Raw genomic sequence first — 17,926 nt, 5'->3', positions numbered from 1 at the left:
CAAACCATTGAGAAGAGAGAGTGAGGCCTGTAAGGCTGCAAAGGGGACATTAGAAGGAAATGTGTCCTCATTTGAGGAGCAGTGAACTATTAGATACGTTCAGCTTTTTGTGGCATTCTGCTCATTCTGTTTTACTTGCTGTGGTTTCTCTTGCTGCACTAACCTTCCCCTTTTTTGCCTCCTGAGCATGTTCTTTACAAGCTTTTTACTAAGTAGAAGTGGAACCTGACCAAAGCTGGGGATGATTTACCTTCTGAGGCTGCATGTTTCATAAGAATAAACTATAAGCAGAGAGTTTTTCTTTTTGTCATTTGACTTTTTGTGTTCCTGGAGTAAAACGCTGTTCCAGAACCCCAGACTTTATTTTTGGGATCTGGAAACACATTTGCCCCCCTAATTGAAGTACTGGATTCAACTCTGAGTGAGGTAGAAATGCTTACACACAATATACCTTTTTAAGATTCTTCTGAAAATTCAGGAGATTTGTGCTGTCTGCATAGTTTCAAGTCCATGTACTCAAAAAGTCCAATGATGACTTTAAAAAATCCTTGAGCAACAGGGCAAGCCTGGTATTGCTTGGTGATTGTAATCCTTATGGCATATTTTAAAAGCTTTTTTTTTTCTGACCATGCAAATCATAATAAACCCAAGTTAAACGAATGTTGGTTTTGGTGTTTTCCATCAAGTCTTCACAGATAAATCCAAAAGGAACATTATTTCAGCTTTGATTCCTTTCTTTGTCCTGACTGACTAGTAACTGCAGTTCAGAGCCCAATTCAACAAACTTTTGTAGCTCACATTAAATGAATATTTGTGTCTCAAAAAAGACCAATCAAGAAGGCTTTCTTAGTGTACTCTAAATTAACATTAAATTTATCTCCTAATCTGAGAATTTAGAGAAGCAAACTCCCAAGTGGTGGACAAGGAATACATGTTGTTAGATATTAGTGAATCATCTAGTGATTAGCTCATTAAACAGTAAGAAAAATATAGAGATATAGAAACTTCTTCCCTGTAGTAAACAAATTAGATTCAGGGGTGTCTTGAGAGAGAACTCTTCTCAACAGGTTTATGAATGTTCAGGTATGTCGATCTTGCTAATGTGTGGAGGACTTTGAAGGTGTGGCTGCACTGTACTGCTGGTCTTGAGCTGACCGTATTTCCTAAAGTCTTTGTCTTGAACAGAGCTTTTCTTTCAAGCACTAATTGCAAGGTGTTCAGCTGAGTCCTTTTGCTGCAAGTAAACACAATCCCAACTCTTAAAACAATAAATTAAATCCATTACTTCTGGTCCACATGTATTGGAAACCACAGATACTTTTGAAAATCCAGTTCTTGGCTCCTGATTGCTTTGACTTGTAGTTTCTCTTACTTCATTTTGTTCCCAGCCTTTCAAAGACCTGATGAGTATTACTTTTTTTGGTTTTGTATCCGTGGTCTTATAGCTAGAGGAAAACACTGTTGGACATAGAAATCTTGCAGGTGGTATTAGATTGCCATGTAGTATGTAAGCTAGGTGTCAGGTTTATGAAGCCTCTCTCAGTATCAAAATAGGAGTGGTAGCTGCCAGAACTACAGGAAATTAGAGAATGGTTCTTCATAACTTAGTTAAATGCATCTCAAATAGATCAGCTTTTCAAGAGAAGACTGAATATTACCGCTGAATAAAGGCATGGTTAATTCTGTTAGGGTTTATTTTTGATGAGTGGATGTGCAAGGGAAAGGGAGGAAAGGGAGATGATGAGTATTTTCAACTCTGTCTGTACCACAGGTGGTATTTGTAACCTGTTGCATAGAGAGGACTTTGGAAAATCTGTGTGGTGTTGTTAAAGGTACTCTAAGGTCAATAAACACAGTATCATAACTGAGTACAAGTTGAGGTCTCCAGTGGCTGCTAATTTTCATTTCTAGGGTCATACCTTCAAGGTATTTGATCCTTAAAGATCACACCAGAAGAACAGAGATGGCAGTTACTTTCTGAAAAACGCTCACGCATGTGCTGAGTTTTTATCCTTTCTAGCTTTCTTTCCTGAGCTCACTCTACAAAGTAACTGTTGCCTTCTTTTATCTGTGTGTTACCAAGATGTCTGATATGTTGGATGAAATACTGAGCTTCTGCAAGTGTGAGGGATCCAGTATTGTTGGTGATTGTGTGAGGATATTTATTCCAGGCCTGCTGCAGGGTTTGCTTCTGGCAGTGAGCTTACTGAGATTCAGTGCTCTTCCTTAAAAGCTAGTGCAGGTGGATTGGGAATTTTCTTCATGTAGAATTTAGATGTGACATGATGGCAGAATAGTATGAGGATGTTTAAGGTTTTAATTTGACTGTTTTGCATTTTGATTTTTCATGTGAAGGAAAGAAGCTTCTGATTGTCATCACTTCCAGTGTGAATGCTTTGGGATTCTCAAAGCCCTTGCAGGTGGTATAGTTCACTACATCATTGAATTGACAAATACCTGTTTCAGTTATTTCAGTGCAATAGAAGTGTGCTGCATGTTCCTGTTTGGAGACCTTTGTCAGTCCTGCTCTGAGCAGAGCACTGCATTAAGGACTGCAGGAGAAATGTGTGTATCTTGGCAACCACTTGTTCATTGTCAGGCTTATAATTTCTTTCTCTTCCCAGTGAAATAATTTGTTGTAAATTTTGACTTAACTTGATGCTGCTTAAAGTAATCAATTTATTTAGGTTACAGTATAACAAATTTTAAGTGCTATTTTGGAACTCAGCAATATGGGTCAACCACACCACCTCGAATAGTTCAAATAACTATTTGTCTTCTCTTGCAGTTCAGGAAATAGAACTCATCCCACACATGTACCATCCTCATATGTTACATTTCTGTGCTACTGAGGCAGCTCAACTGATCTGTTTCTCAGCCTAGAATTTGAAGATGTCCTAACCAGATCCAACTTGGCATATTTTCCACAAATTACACAAAACCTAAATATGGATATTTTTCCCCCTCTTTGTCTTCCATTATTTATCAAAAGTTCCCTTTAATGTGGTAGAAAGTGAACTGGTTATTGCTTAAGTTCATGGTACTTGAATTTTTCTGGGAATCTTTGTGCTGTGTTGAAAGAACATTTGAATAGTAATGGCATCTGGGGGAGTAGTACTTTTCAGGTGGCTTTTTTGCTTTGATTTCCTTATTGTAAACACATATCTCCAAAATATTTGCCACAAATTTAGCCAAAATCAACGACTTGTTTAGAGTTAGAAATATCTACGGTAGTTTCCTCTGTCCATCCTTGTTTCTTCCCACTGATGGAAAAAAGGGAGTACTTGCAAATGAGCCTTTTTTGACTTTGGGCAAAGAGAGATGGTAACAATCATCAAGGCTTTAGTCATGTTGATGACTTTCCTGCATATGGAGATTTTTTTTTTTTTTTTGTGGTTGCCATCTTCAGTCAATTGATGCTTTTTATTTTTTATTTGCCTTTTTTTTTTTTCTTTAAAGATAGGAGTGCAGCCTAAAGTTGTGAAACACATAAATCAGTGAATTTATTGTTAAATATTTTTTTTATTCTGAAGCGGTAATTTCTGTTGCTGGTGTGAGCCTCGCCCAATAGATAGTCTGGAAATACTTAAGTGTGCAAGTCTGCCAGATACTGCCTGGTATTTAAGTGTATGGAACAGGTGCTGTAGTCTCTTTTTCCCACCCTTATGCCTTGTCCTTATTGTGGAATTTACTGGAACCGTACCATAGGAAGGACTCTCTAACTTAGCTTCTGTTTTAGATGCCCACTCTCCATATTTCATTTCCAGTCCTGCTTTATGCATGACCTTGTCAGCTCTCTTGGGATAGCTTAGGTTTCTCTTTGTTTAGACTGGTATCCTTCGTGGAGTGGAGTGTATTTAGAAAGATTTTTAACTTTCCGCTAAGATCCCTGGATTTGTTGATTAGACACACAACTGAATTTTGGAGAACTGAGGTTCAAAATGTATAATAAAAAAAAGAGTGTTCTTAGTAGCTCAGCTTTTAATTATTTCTTGTTCTCAGATAGGGCTATGGTCATTCTCCTCTTTGGCCTCTCCTGTCTCGATTGGCCTCCATCATCTGCGCGAGGATTTTCTGATTTGAAGATGAAACTTTTTCACACCTAACAGCATCCTCACATTAGTCCTCTTGGTTCTGGCAGGCACTTGAAGATCAATACTGTCCCTTTGCTCGGTGGGATCCAGTTTGCTCCTACAAGCAGAGGGGCTATTCCGGTTTTAGATATTCCACACTGTGTGTGACTGTAAACAAGAAGTCAGGAAACCTGGTTTTGTTTCACAGTGTTGGTTAGGTCTGTTGGTTGACCTTTCTTGCCCTTCGGTTTTTTCCTGTACCAAGAAAAGGGAAAACTGCCTACTTCAAAAGCCTCATGGTGCTTAATCTTTTTGTTAGCTTTGAAATACTTTAGCACCCAGTTCTTTCTAAAGCAAGAATTTAAAGTGCAATGTATTTTCCTTGTAATGCAAATTTTAGAAGTGTAATCTGTTGTTCAAAAGAAGCTCCGATTGAATGGGTTTTTTGTAGACGACTTTCTTAAGGCAGTAATCGTTCTAAGTCTTGCCTTAATCACCTCTGTACCTCCATTTAATATGGAGGGAGGTAAAAGAGAAACTTTTTTTGTCTAAAAAGAAAAACAAGGAGAAAGGAAAATGAAAAAAACCCATTGGTGACTGAAATCAAAGGAGAGATTCTCTTAGTGCATTTCCTAGGAGAACATCTGAAATATTAATTTAACCTTATTGTAACAGAAGGGAATTAGTCTTTGAAACATCAATCTAGGGGAAAATGTGGTGGAACCAACCTGATGAGTCCAAAGTTGTCTGCTGTTGCATTCATTTAGCTTTAGGTGAAAATTTATAATAATCTTTTACCTACTAGAGGCAAAAGCTTTACTAGTTCAAGACTGGACTCTTCTACTGCAGGAGGATTTTGGATCTTGCCAATTTTCCTGCCAAAAGAAAGGCCTACTTTCTTCTTACTGCTATTTTCTTTAATTTCTGCTTGTGTAGTTTTTGTAAATTAAAATTTCCTGCAGCTACACTAAAGAAAAGCAGGGAAGGGAGTGTATATATTTTATTGGATAAGAGAACAAATCTGTAGCTGATATTACTCAGCTTTCCTAATGCAAGACAACAATTGCAGCACAGAAATGTGTAGGAAAAATGTATCATAGGACTGCAGTATTGACACATGACTGATCTTGCCTGAGGTATGAAAATGGCTTCATTCTTCAGGAGGAATTGCCAATTTTTACACTCAGATTATTTTTCTAAGGTAGCATTCTCTGATGTCCATGTTCTTTGTCTTGTAACAACTTTGGTGAATGCTTGGTTTTGGGAACACATCCTGCTTCTTTATTTGGCCTAAAGGTCATCCTCCCATGCCATGTCTGGCTGTATTTGCATCTTCTCTATCTGGTTATCTGATGGAATCTGCTCCTTTGTGTTTTGCTGGATTTAGCTGAGCAGTGTTCTCTGTCACAGTCTGTACTCCATCCTACAAGGTGCTATTTCTGAACAGGCTGAATAATGGACTCTGATCAGAGAATTTAGGGATTAGAAAAAGATGGAAATGATCAGGTATTTCAGCTAGTTTGTTTGTGGCTGTTGGACAGTTGTGTTTTCCATTGTATTCTCTAGTTTCTTTTTTTTATCTTTCTAAATTTTGGTGCTGTTTGGTTGGGTTTTTGGGTTTTTGTTGTTGTTTCGGTTTTTGTGGCGTCTTTTCTGAAAAACGAATTGTCTGCTTACTGGATCTCATTTATTACTTATATTACAGTAACACCTACATGATTCAAGCAGAGAGTGAGAATAGGACGTTCTTGTGCCTGCTGACCTGCAGGTCTGTAGTGAGGGCAAGCCTAGGGCAGGAGAATGTTTGGGAATAGATCTGTAATAAGACCAAAACAAGACTTGGCTAGAGCTGGAGGAGGATGTGAAACATTCAAACAAACAGGGTTTTTTTAATGCTTGTTGTCATTTGCTACTGTTCAATCTTTGTAATGTTCACTCTTTTAATAACCTTAAATCCTGAAAGGATAAAAGTAATACAGATGAGGGGGAGAGTTTAATATACTTTAAGCCTCTGTTCTTGCCATCTTCCTCTGAATACTGAAATTCTTGTGTTATTTTCCTGTGAATAAAGGCAGAATACAGGAAATCATAATGCTTTCTGGAGACCTGTCTGAGATAGTAATGTAGCAACATTTTCATTCAGTGATTCACTTAGGTCATAAGGCCCAAACTAGGCCAGCCTTTGCTGTTACATCGTTGGGTTGCTGTGGGTACATAAATGGTGGTGTTTGATGTTTCTAGGATTCCAGTTTCTGAAGTCTGTTTTCAGATAAGAATCTCAGTTGTTAAACAAATTAAAATATTGCCCTCATGGTTTGGAGGGAACAGCAAAGTTTCTATTCACCTTAGAGTTTGCCATGCATGAAAAATCATTAGTGATAGAGAGATTCCATTTTGAACTAGTTTGTATGTTTCTGACCCCAACAGTAAACAGCAAAGAAATGTCACATTCTTGAACATGCAGAATCTTCACCCTGAATTCCGTTCTTTTCTCATGTTGGTGGATGGAGTTGATTTTAATTGTACTTTTGTTTTTTTAAGAAAAGCAAAGATGTTTAGTTTTGCTAACAATACACATCCTATATTTTATTGGTTATTGTTTAATGTCCAAGCAAATACCCTGACTTCCTGGTAAGGATTCTTGGAGACAGTTCTCATAAAGGTAGTAAGATAATCAGAAGTAGTGATGGCAGAATTTCGAAAAATTAGCTTTTTTTCTGAAAAATAATAAAATCTTGAGTATGGCTTGTATACCTTCTGGTCTTCAGATACTGATAGACTTCCTTCTCATTTGTTAACACTTACAATACTTACAGTGAAATGCTGTACACTTAGACACAATTTATTTGCTTTTCAAAGAAGCTTGAGATTTCTGAGACTCATAATCTACTTTAAAAAGGTCTGCATGATTATCGATATTGTGCTGACTTTTCTGTTATTGGTTAATTTGGCTGTAAGTGTTCGTTTCAGACTATATATGAATTGTATTCTTTTAAACACACAGTAGTTTTCTTAAAAATAAACCCCCAAACTTTTCTGCAGTTTTCCAGGCCAAAATTCTGTTTGCCAAATTTCATTCCAGTTATTTTTTTGCACAGTTAGAAGCTTCTCAATTTTGTGGTTACAGAATTGCTGACAAACACAGTTGTATGCAGTGGTGTGTATTAGTTACGAGCATTCAGTTCATTCTTTCCTTTTAAGGTCATTCTTTCATCAACTTAACCTCACTCACTGCTTTTTGTGTAACCAACATTTTTCCCTTGCTTAATTAATTTCTTCTCCTAAATGACAGCCCTGTCCCAAGGACAGTGCCTGTACTGCAATGCAGTGATACTGCTCCATTCCTCACCCCCCTAACTGCCAGTAGAAACCAAATTATTTACGTTAGTTGTGCTACTCATGGATTCAAAGCCTTCCATTGTCTGGCTGAGCTGGTACTTAGTTAGCCCTTGCCTGCTGCCTGTGTGCCGCATATCCAGCTACGGAAATGACCATATCACACAATCGTCCATTCTCTCCCTCCTCAGCCTCCCTCCAGCTCCAGCATGTGTGTTTGGATTGCAGTGTTCCATCTGTGGACTAAATATTTCTTTTCATCGTACAATATGACTTTTTGAAAAACTCAGAAGTGCATATGTCTCTCTCTATATTGCTTCCAGAGCTGGTAAACAACATCAGCATTCCACAGCTGTCTGAGTGAACCAAATTTGGAAGCAGAGTAATTCTGAGTAGTCTAGCTTTGGATTCATAAAAATAATGCCTCTGGCAGAAAGAGCACTCATCTTGCTCAGAAGTATCCTTTTAGTATTGCCTTCAGATTTCTCACTAGCTGTTGTGGTCTGTGTCTTCAAGATGAGAGTATTGCTTCTGGTGTGATGCATCAGTCAACTTTTTAGTAACTGCAACAAGGTGTTGCCTCTGAAACTCCTTTGTTAGTGCTTGCAGTAAAGGGCAGGCAGAAGTGGCAGTTCTAACATGAGCAACGTATCCAAACATGTCTACGCTGCCCCACATAATCCTGTGTGAAAAAATCCAAGAGTAACACTGACTAAAGGTACAGAGCAACACCCTCGCGCAACTGAGAAAGGGGATAGTCATTTGAACATACTTTAACACAGCACTTCTCTTCCTCTCCCCACTCCACCAAAAAAAAGAAAGTGCAAGAGCTCTCATTCTGATTAGTTTGAAGGTCTTTAGAGCTTCTTGATTCAGACATCCTCTTTAGTAATAACAAGTATAAGTAGTGGCTTAATGCTGTAAAAAATAATTTCTGCTGGCTTCTTTCTTGGAGACAGCTGACTGCTTTTTTCCTGCAATTTTGATGGAGATGGAATACTCTAGAAAGCATCTCAGACAATTATTTTTTTCCTAAAACCATCATGGTTGTTCTAAAATCAACAAAATTTTATGATGAAACTTACCAAAGTCTTTGGATTCCTCAGTTCTCAGTACTGCTACCATGAGCAGTGCCTGCAGTATGAGGCAGAGAGAGATTTCTCAAATCCTTTATATGTCCTCTGTTTGTGAACTAGGTGAGCAGCTTTTCCACCAAGATAGAGCCATGAGCTTCACTCCCTCCATTACACATCCCCCCTCTTATTTGTGAACATATCTCTCAGATATTCTATCCTAGGAGGAGAGAGAGCAAGAAAATATTTTTCCTCTGGATCAGGAAATGGATGTTTGGTGGGGGCTTGTGTCAGTTTGTTCACCTCATCCCCAATTGACTGCCTGCTGCCTCTCTTCAGTGTTTGTTAAAGTAAAACACTGTGCAGTTAATTTAACAAGTCCTTTCTAAGAGGCAGAGAGGAAGAAGTCAGGACACAGTCAGGTGGGGAAAACAGAAAACTGCTGTCCTGTGATTAGTACAGTGAAATGCTTCACTTGGAGCTATATGTCAGACTTTGGGGGCCAGAATTAAGGAAAGTGGGGAAAGTCATTATCTTACGTTATAAATGAATGGCAAACAGCTATTTTAGTGTTCTTTCTGTATCAGCCAAACTAGCTCACTGCGTTTTTGTTAGTGTGGGGGTTTCATTTTTTTGTTTGGGTTATTGTCGTTTTTGTGGGGTTTTTTGGTGGTTTTTTTTGTTTGAGCCACATGTTAAAAATGAACCACAGCAGGAACTATATTCCCTTTGCATGTGTGGCTGAATTGTCTGAGGCAGGCAAAACTGTGGATCTTTTGAGGAGTATTAACTCTGCAGCTCCTTAATTCTAGACTTTTCATGTGTGGATATGATAATTTTTTCTGAAATTCTAGTCTTTCTGGCTTCCTTTAATTTCTGATGTAAAACATTCTTTTGGAGCTTTGATACACTGAAGTTGCTGCAACACAATGCAGAATTAAATTCCAAGTGTTTGCTTTGGTACCTTTGACTGCTATAGGAGCTTAATGAAACATCTGTAAGCAGAATGGAAGCCAGTTTAATATTGCACTCCTATTGCTATAAAATATAATCTCAAATGATTTCATACGAGTAACCATGGAAACTTTGCTTGAAGACTTGAAAGGATGGGGCATCTGGTAGGCTCACTCACTTCTAGGCAGGAGAGAATTCTGGAATGTGATTTGGATTAAGAGGGAGAACTGGTAATGAGGAGAGAAGCTTAATCTTGATGCAGCAATGGCTGCACCTAAACATTAAGTCTGGTTGGTACATCTTTGTTATAACCGTCTTATTCATGTTGGACAACTCATATATTTTTATTAAAAATTTTCTTAGCCAAAAAAATCTGGGATTGTTTCTTCTGCCTGTTTGGTGTGTGTTGACTTCTGGGTTGGGTTGGGGTTTTGGGGGGTATATGATGTTTTAGCTCATCTATTTGCTTTTTTTAAGGAAGTGGAAAATTCCATAGACAAAAAGATGGCTTACTAAGACCTATCAGAAGAGGTGGCGGCAAAAATGTCATATGTGTTTTGGTTATCTTGTTTTGTTTTGATTTTTAACGTCTGAGTATTGAGCTGAGTACTTTATTGGTGACAGTTCAAAGAAACTAGGGTTGATGAGAGGGATCCTAAATCCTTGTCTCTAAGCTTACAGTTTCTAGTATTAAATTCTCTCATGTTTAACTACCTTGAACATGATGAAGAAAAGCTTGGCAACTTTGCCATGGAGGAGGAGAACATGAGACACCAGGGACTGTTCCCGCTGATAGAAGTGTTCTGAAGTTTTGGTGCCCAGCTTGAAGAACTTGCTAGTTGGTTAATTTTGAAAGTGTGACTTCTGCAGCCTTTGTGGCACCTTGGCTTTGAGTGTTCAGTTCACAAAGAGAGTGTGTGTGTGTGGGCAGCATATTTCTAGGGCATTCATTATGTAGAGCCTTGTATTTTGTGTTGGTTTTGTTTAACTCCAGTTTAGGAACAATAGTCTTTTAACTTTATGGTATCTCAGGCAATGATGCATGTTTCGACCTGCATGGAATGTGGCTTCCCATCCATGTGGAGTGACTCATTTTTCACAGTTGTTGGGGCAAAGGGCTATATCAGAAAGTATTATGCATTAAAAATCTATGAATAAACTTCCCTCTAGAATTTACAAATTCTGAGCTGGCATGCTTTTTCTGGTCCAGAAGGGGCATAAAAGTCACAGCTCTCAACAAGATTTGAAGGTTATTGCTCAAAACAGAACTGTTAACAGAAAATTGAGCTCTAGTACTGTTTAGGAAGGTTTCAGTGATCACTGAAAAAAAAAAAAAAGGGGTAAAATGTCTTCTATCTTTGTCTTGCTTTCCATATACACAATCATTTCAAGTACACAGTTTGAATGAAGTCCTTGAAAAGAAGAGAAAATCAGTACAAGTTGCATTTAAGGTGTGCTTTGATTAACTTTAGATTCCTTTATGGAACAAATGACATTTCTGTTACTTTTTTAAGGCAAGAGTCTGGAAAAAATGTGAATCTTTGGGTTTGGGGTTTTTTGTGTATGACAATAAGAATGGACACAAATACTCCAGCTCTGAGCATACAGCCTTATATGGGACAAGGAAACCAGCTAAACCTGCCACATGAGAGTTTTAGGTAATAGTGTCATGTGATAACATAATTGTCTTGCCTACTTGGCAGTATTTTTGGATGAAGCTCTAGTTCAAGATTAGCTAAGTGACTTATTTTAGCATTTCTTGCAATAACATGTTAGTAAGATATCCATTTATTTAAGACATCTGGAGCTGATTGTGGGGTTTAAACATCCTCTGATGCCCTGTAGAGATATAAATAGAAGCAGAAGAGAGAGAATGGCCAGCCTGTTTACATTTGGAGAAAATGCCATCTGGTGCCAGAGCAAGGGTAAAAGACTGCTTGGATTCAAGAACCAGCTAACAAAAAGGGTTGAGTGTTGGTAGGGTCAGTCTCAAAGGCAGACATCCCAGAAGTAAAAGTACAGCCTTTTTAAGGCTAAGTGCTCTGTCCAACTTTGCTCCTATGCAGGAAATATATTTGTTATTAACAAAACTACTCACAGTCTTTAACTTTTCTCTTCTGAAGACTTGACAGTTATAGCATTTTGGTAGCTAGTCATTCAGGTTTCATATTAAGATTTTTCAGGAACTGATGCTTTAAAGCAGAAACTAAATAAGGTTATAGTTTACTGGGCTTATTTGTTTGAAATGCCTAAATAAGGTTAAAGAGAGTTCTGTCTTTAGGTAGTTGAGCAGCCCACCTGTGCAGCCCACCTCACCTGCTCCCACTTGTGTTTTCCCAGTTCGCTGCTCCGCTATGGTGGGAACCTTTCCCTTCAGAGCGCCATGAGCGTCCGGTTCAACAGTAACGGCACCCAGCTGCTGGCGCTGCGCCGGCGCCTTCCCCCGGTGCTCTACGACATCCACTGCCGCCTGCCCGTCTTCCAGTTCGACAACCAGGGCTACTTCAACTCCTGCACTATGAAGAGCTGCTGCTTTGCAGGTGATCGTGATCAGGTAATAAGCAAGAGTTTCCATGACTGAGAACACCTCTGTGAGGGCGTTTTTTTTCTGATTCAGGAGATAACACAGGGAGCAGGACACGTACAGGCTTATTCAGAACTGTTTTGCAATATGGGCTGTGAAAGAAGGAAAACATATACCAAAACACATGAGAAATTTTTACCTGTTATTTGATATGATCTAATACTTACTTGGAAGATTATATTCAGAAAAAATATTTGCTGTCTTTTTAGGTCCAGTTAATACAATGTTATCTACTCATCTACATATGATAAGGAAGCATCTTCCTTGCATTTCAGTTTTGTTATGGAGTGACGTAGAGGCAATCCCACAAAATGCAAATATTGTGTACTTATAGAGTTATTAATTCTTATTGCCGATTATAATGTTTCTCTTTTAGCACTTGACTACTAGATCAGGTAGGATAGGTCTTTGTAGGTCAGTGTTCTGTAAGTGGTGATGTCAGGTGGTTAGGAAAGAATAGTCTGTTACTTCACTGAGACAGGCCTCTGTCCCTACTACTGATCACCAAGAAGTAGGTCATACATAAAGTGGGTAACAGAAGTTCATATGATTCTATATCCAGATATTGTCTTTAGACAGCTGTATTTAATAACCACAGGCACTGTTTAAGGCCAAAAGATGTACTTTCAAGCTATGATGGTATCAAACTATGATGTGAAAATTTCTTAAATGACATCAGCAAAATTCCTGCAGTCAGAATTTCATCACTAATTCTATTGCTGCTGCTGCAGGAGGCAGAGTTGAGCTTCTTTCAGATTGCAAGTAGGAAATGTATTCATGTCACTGATGTTGAGCAGTGTTCTTTAGTTCTGAATATTTTTTGACAGGAGTGTGAAAATGTGATAATGAAACTCATTTAAAACCATTGAGGGCTTACTATAAAGCATGGGGAAACTTGTTGGTTAAGAGGAAAACCACCAACTATTTGTGGTCCATTATTTAGTCAGCCTAAAGATAACACACTTTTCTCTGGAACTCAGTGTAGAGCTGTGTACACTCTGACACATAATTTAGCTTTTCATTTGTTACTAAAGATGTAGAGAAAAGTCTTAGTATATGTTGCTCTGCTTTCTAAGGCATTTTCTAATGGGTATGGTGTTATTTTAACAGGAGGAGTATGTCTGTTCTGTATCAGGCTGATGCTATACTTCAGGAGCTTGCATTCAAAAAAAACACTTTATATTCTTGCGGCTTGACAGACTTTCTGTTCAGAAAAGTAGCAGCACATAATGCTGGTAATGAGTTGGAAATCAGAGCAAAAGACAATTATATTCTCTCATAAAACTATATAAAGCTAATAGGGAAGATGAAGTTTTATATGGAATGTTAGAGAGATGTGGAATTTGACATTTAGACACAAACTCATACCTGTCTTCTAACTGGATGAAAAATTATAATGAATTCAGAAAATGCCAACACGTGCTCCAATTCTATGTCTGAAACTGTCCAGTAATGTTCAAATTCAGTGGCTAAGACTGTCAACACTAGGGATAGCCCTTAAAAGAACCCAATTCCAGTTGCAGGTATATCTAGAAAAGAGAGTTAGAATTGGAACCTACTGTAAGATAGACAAGGTGAATAAAAAAAAGACAACATTTTTTTGAGATTTTCCCTTCTGTACAACTAGTATGCTTTGGTATAATGTATACAAGTCTTCACTCCTGCAATCAGAATTCATCAAAAGAAGAAATAATGCTGTATCCAATTTAATCTGGCTTCAGTCGCCTCTCTCTTTTAATATTGCTGTTCTTAGCCTTTATAAAGGATGTCTTTCATTTGAGATCCATGCAAAGTAAGCCACACAGAATACCTTGGCTGTATTTCTTCATAGGATCAAAATTTTGTGTGGGCTAAGGCTTATTTGAAGGGACTTGTGGATAAGAAAGTTGCTTTCAAATTGTGAGTGGCACTTATGGTAGGAAGGCTTCTTTAGCAGTTTTTTCACATTGAACCTCTGATTTTCTCTGTCTTCAGTTCTCTTCATTTTTATTAAACTGCCAACTTGATTTTTTTCCTCTTTTAAGCTGTCTTGGATAGGTTTTCCTTTTCTTAGAGAGCACAGTAAATTAAAAATGGAGTCTCCTGTGTTCAAAAACTATTACGTGTTGTCTGCATAGGTAGTTCATCTCATAAAGTTGCATTTCTATACTATATTTTAACTCTAATAAGAAAGGATTATCCTTAACTCATCAGTGCTTAGAATGTAATTCTATTGGGAAAAAAGTGAACTGCTGAAAAGGAGGAGGCCTTTCTTGTTCAGCAGAGGTGATGTAAGACCTTTCACTGATACCACTTCCTAACTTGGCAAATGCATTTACTTCTTTTCCTGAGTTATTTACTTGTACTGACACTCAGAGAGCTCTGACAAGAGTTTGTCATATAGGGATCAGAAGATGGATGAGAGATGGGGATGTGGCCTTTCAGCTCTGTGAGACTCAACTCCTTAAATTATGGCCATGAGAATTTTAAACCCCATAACTGTTAGTTTTGGCTTGTCTTTGGAAAATTGTTTTAATACAGTGGTGAAAATCTACAGTAAAGATAAATAACACCCTGTTCTGGTATGGCAGAAACGAGCAGATCCTGAGCTGCAAGCATACAACTTAAGAGTTCTCTTGGAGATTGCCCTTATATCTTAAGAAGCCAAATGCTTAAGTTCCCAAAATGACCAGAAGTGTTGTTCTTACTTTGATAAGGTATGTGTGTTAAATTGATGAAATTTCTTTGCAGAAACAAAACACAGACTACTAGTTGGGGAACAGTTTAGTTTGTCTGTTGATGAGGTTTAGACTTTCTAATATTTTCTCAGCATTGGTTTTTTAGTGCTCACAGATTGTGATAGGTACTCAAAAGGACTTGGAGCCAGACCTCCTGATGTGTTACTCTGGAGGGAAGCTACCTCCTTTTACTAGAGCATCTGAGATGCAAGTAGATTGAAATCTTTTAGCAAAGAATGATACATCTATCATTAACACTTTAACGTACAAAATGCAAGAAGACTCACTTGTTAACTGCTATGATTTTTTTCAGTTTTTTTGAGTTCAAGAACATATTCTGAAATGCTTCTATGATTTTGAATTGTTGCAGGTATTATGGGTTGCAGCACAAGCTAAGTGACAGGGGTCTTAGAGGATATCTTAGAGGATGAACAGCTTTGTTTATCTTTGTGACCTTGCAAGTTACTGTTTTCCTCCAAAAGCATTATTGTCCTAGTCCTTGTGAGTCTGATTTCAAAGTCAATGAGCAGTGTGTATATATATATGTGTGTATATGAGTATTTTTCCTAGAAATGCTACAGTCATGCTTTTCTTGTTTCTTCCAGCTACCAAAGCTTGAGATGCATTGTTTAGCTGATATTTTATTTGCACCCATTTAAAACTATCTTCATTTGCTCCTCTCAGAACTTTTTCCTTTGTCCTTGATGTAATGAGCTAATTCACATGACACCAATTTTTCTACTCTTTGAAGAAGAGCTCTGATGTTGGTTGATAAATGGGTTCAAAATGGTGTGGTGTTTGCATTATCCAGGAGCTCACTTGGGTCATATACCTTTGAAAGAGAGGAAGGGTAAGGTGGGGTGGATGGATCAAGCATGACTCTCAGCTTCCCGCTGCCTTTGTTGGCTGTAGAGATTTGTGTGAGAACATAATTTGTCCATCCTTCCAGGCATCCAGGTCCAGAATTTTAAAACCGGTTTATTTATACACCCAAGTCCCACTGACTTTGGTATGCACAAGTGTTTGATTACATATAAATATTAAATGTGTGAGACTCTCTAGTCTAGTGCTAGGTGAGTTTCTGTTCTTCTTGTCAGCATTAGAATTTGGGAAATGATGATTAAATACTAAGGATTTTTAGTTGCTAGACTGGTATAGAAAATACCTTCTTGTATCTGAGGATACAGAAAGTGTTGTAGAACTTTAGGTACCCAAATGTGATTTTAAGTGTAGGAGCCGCAGAGGCTGTAGTGATGGGCAACAGAAAAAAAAAGGCCCAGAAAGAAACCACAAAACACAACCACTCTCCAAACTAAAATAGTCCAAAAGGTTTTCTTGCTCAAGAATTGTTGCCTGTGTCACAATGATGAATGCTATCATTTCATTCCTGTTTTTTCCCTGTGTAGATAATGTGAGGCTCTGTAATGCTCGTGGTTGTAAAATCAACTGCTTATTGCCTGTTTAAAAAAGGCGGGGGTGGGGAAAAATAACTTGTACCCTGTGAATCAAACAAAAAGTGTCTTGACTCTGGCATGCCCTCAGACATTACATCACCACTCAGCCTTTTCTGTTGACATTACACTGGTAAAGGAGAGTTTCAGGAATGTACTGCTCACGGTACTGCAAGGCTGCTCCAAGTCCCTATAAAGTTACAGCCCTCATTATGTTGAAATCCGTGTTCTAAATAGCCCTAGTTAGGGACAAGCTAACTAGGGCTATTTAGAGCTCCCTAATGTTCAGCTTTTCACAGGACAGAATTATTACATGAATGTAACTCTTCCAAAATCAAGGTCAGCTGTATAGGTGCCAGGATCTTGTAGGGTTATATATTGCCTTTGTAAAGAAAGAGAGTTCAGTGTTTCTTCAGAGGTGTTATTTGTGTCATCCAATTTGGAGGTCATTTATCATGGGAAGTAGTCCTTATCAATATCTGGGTTTAGCAAGAAGAAAGGAAATTATTCTTTTAGAAAATATATAGTAAGTTTACTATGCATGAAAGACTTCCTAATGAATAGTACATTATTGCAATCAGCATTGCTTAATATGAAAAGCATTCAGTGTGCAAATACGTTGCTGTGGTTGGATAAAAAGAAAATCAATGTCTTACTCTGTCTTTAATTTGGTTTCTGCCAAGAATTACTGATGACACTGTAGTTTGGTTTTTGCTTTATCTAAATAGCAGTTAAAATTCCAGCTATATGCATAATACATACCTGTAAAGTCCCTGCATGAGATTTTTCTAGCAGTGAAATCATTTATTCTTTTTTCCCCCCATTGTTTTTGGTAATTGACATTGGGAAATGCCTCTTCAGAGTCAAGGTCTTGACAGCAGGAGCTGTGAATTTTCTTTAACTCTTCTCATTCTGATTGCCTCTTCCCCTATTCCTGGTGCATCCTGTCATCCCCATTTCCTGTCTCCCTTCTCTACTGAATAAGCCCTTGGGGGAGGTTTCTACACATCTGCACAGCAATGCATAAACCCAAAAGGACCCATACTGAAACTAAATTCTGGTGGGTGGAGTGGAACTCAGACTCAGGAGACTTTGAATCTTGCAGGCTTTGTGTTCCTCATAGTACATCATGGGAGATGGTGCTGTAGTTAGTAACACCTCTCATATGCTCAGATAAACTTGTTGATTTCTTTGTAATGTAATAGAAATATTTTCCCTGCCATAGAAATCCTCAGTAAGTTGCTTTTGTTCATTAATAGAATTCCTGTTAGGGCCTTTCTGCATGACAAAAAGGCAGCTGTACAAATGTTGATGAATTGTTCCCAATGATGCTTCTGCAAGCATTTGAAACTGCCCCACACAGAATTGGCTGCTTGTAAGATTAGGGATTTAGGGAGTGGGAATACAAATTTTTGGCTTTGAAATTTATGTACTAGAAGCAATTTGTATTTCTCCAGTCTGCTGTGTCACAGCTTTACTTTTTCCAGTTCATGAGATAGGCATGTTTCTTACTGAGGAACAAAGCTTCTGTTGTTAAAAAGCCTTTTGGACTCACCTGTTTGATTCTCAGACTGAGATGGAAAACTTTTAAGCTCTTTTTTGTGCCAGTTTCAGCCTCTTGAAAAACAGTCTCAAAGAGTACAGGGTAGAATGTAGATACAGGCTGTCCTGGCTAGTGTGAAAAAAGATGTCTGTTTTCACAGTGTTGTGAGCCCTCTTTGAATTTGATAAATATTGA

The 17,926-nt window shown here is 38.1% G+C and overlaps 1 protein-coding gene across 5 annotated transcripts in view; it reads left to right on the top strand.

Moving 5' to 3' along the window:
- Positions 1 to 17,926, top strand: part of DCAF5 (DDB1 and CUL4 associated factor 5) — a 66,732-nt gene that overhangs the window by 22,937 nt on the left and 25,869 nt on the right. For all 5 annotated transcript variants that reach the window (XM_083864550.1, XM_083864554.1, XM_083864551.1 and 2 more), the window contains exon 6: positions 11,777 to 11,990. In XM_083864550.1, coding sequence (XP_083720676.1) covers positions 11,777 to 11,990 — 214 coding nt within the window. The remainder of the gene's footprint in view (positions 1 to 11,776; positions 11,991 to 17,926) is intronic.

The sequence above is a fragment of the Zosterops lateralis genome (assembly GCF_965231275.1).
Source record: "Zosterops lateralis genome assembly, chromosome: 6".
NCBI classification, from domain to species: domain Eukaryota; kingdom Metazoa; phylum Chordata; class Aves; order Passeriformes; family Zosteropidae; genus Zosterops; species Zosterops lateralis.
This window is presented reverse-complemented; position numbering and strand designations above follow the sequence as displayed.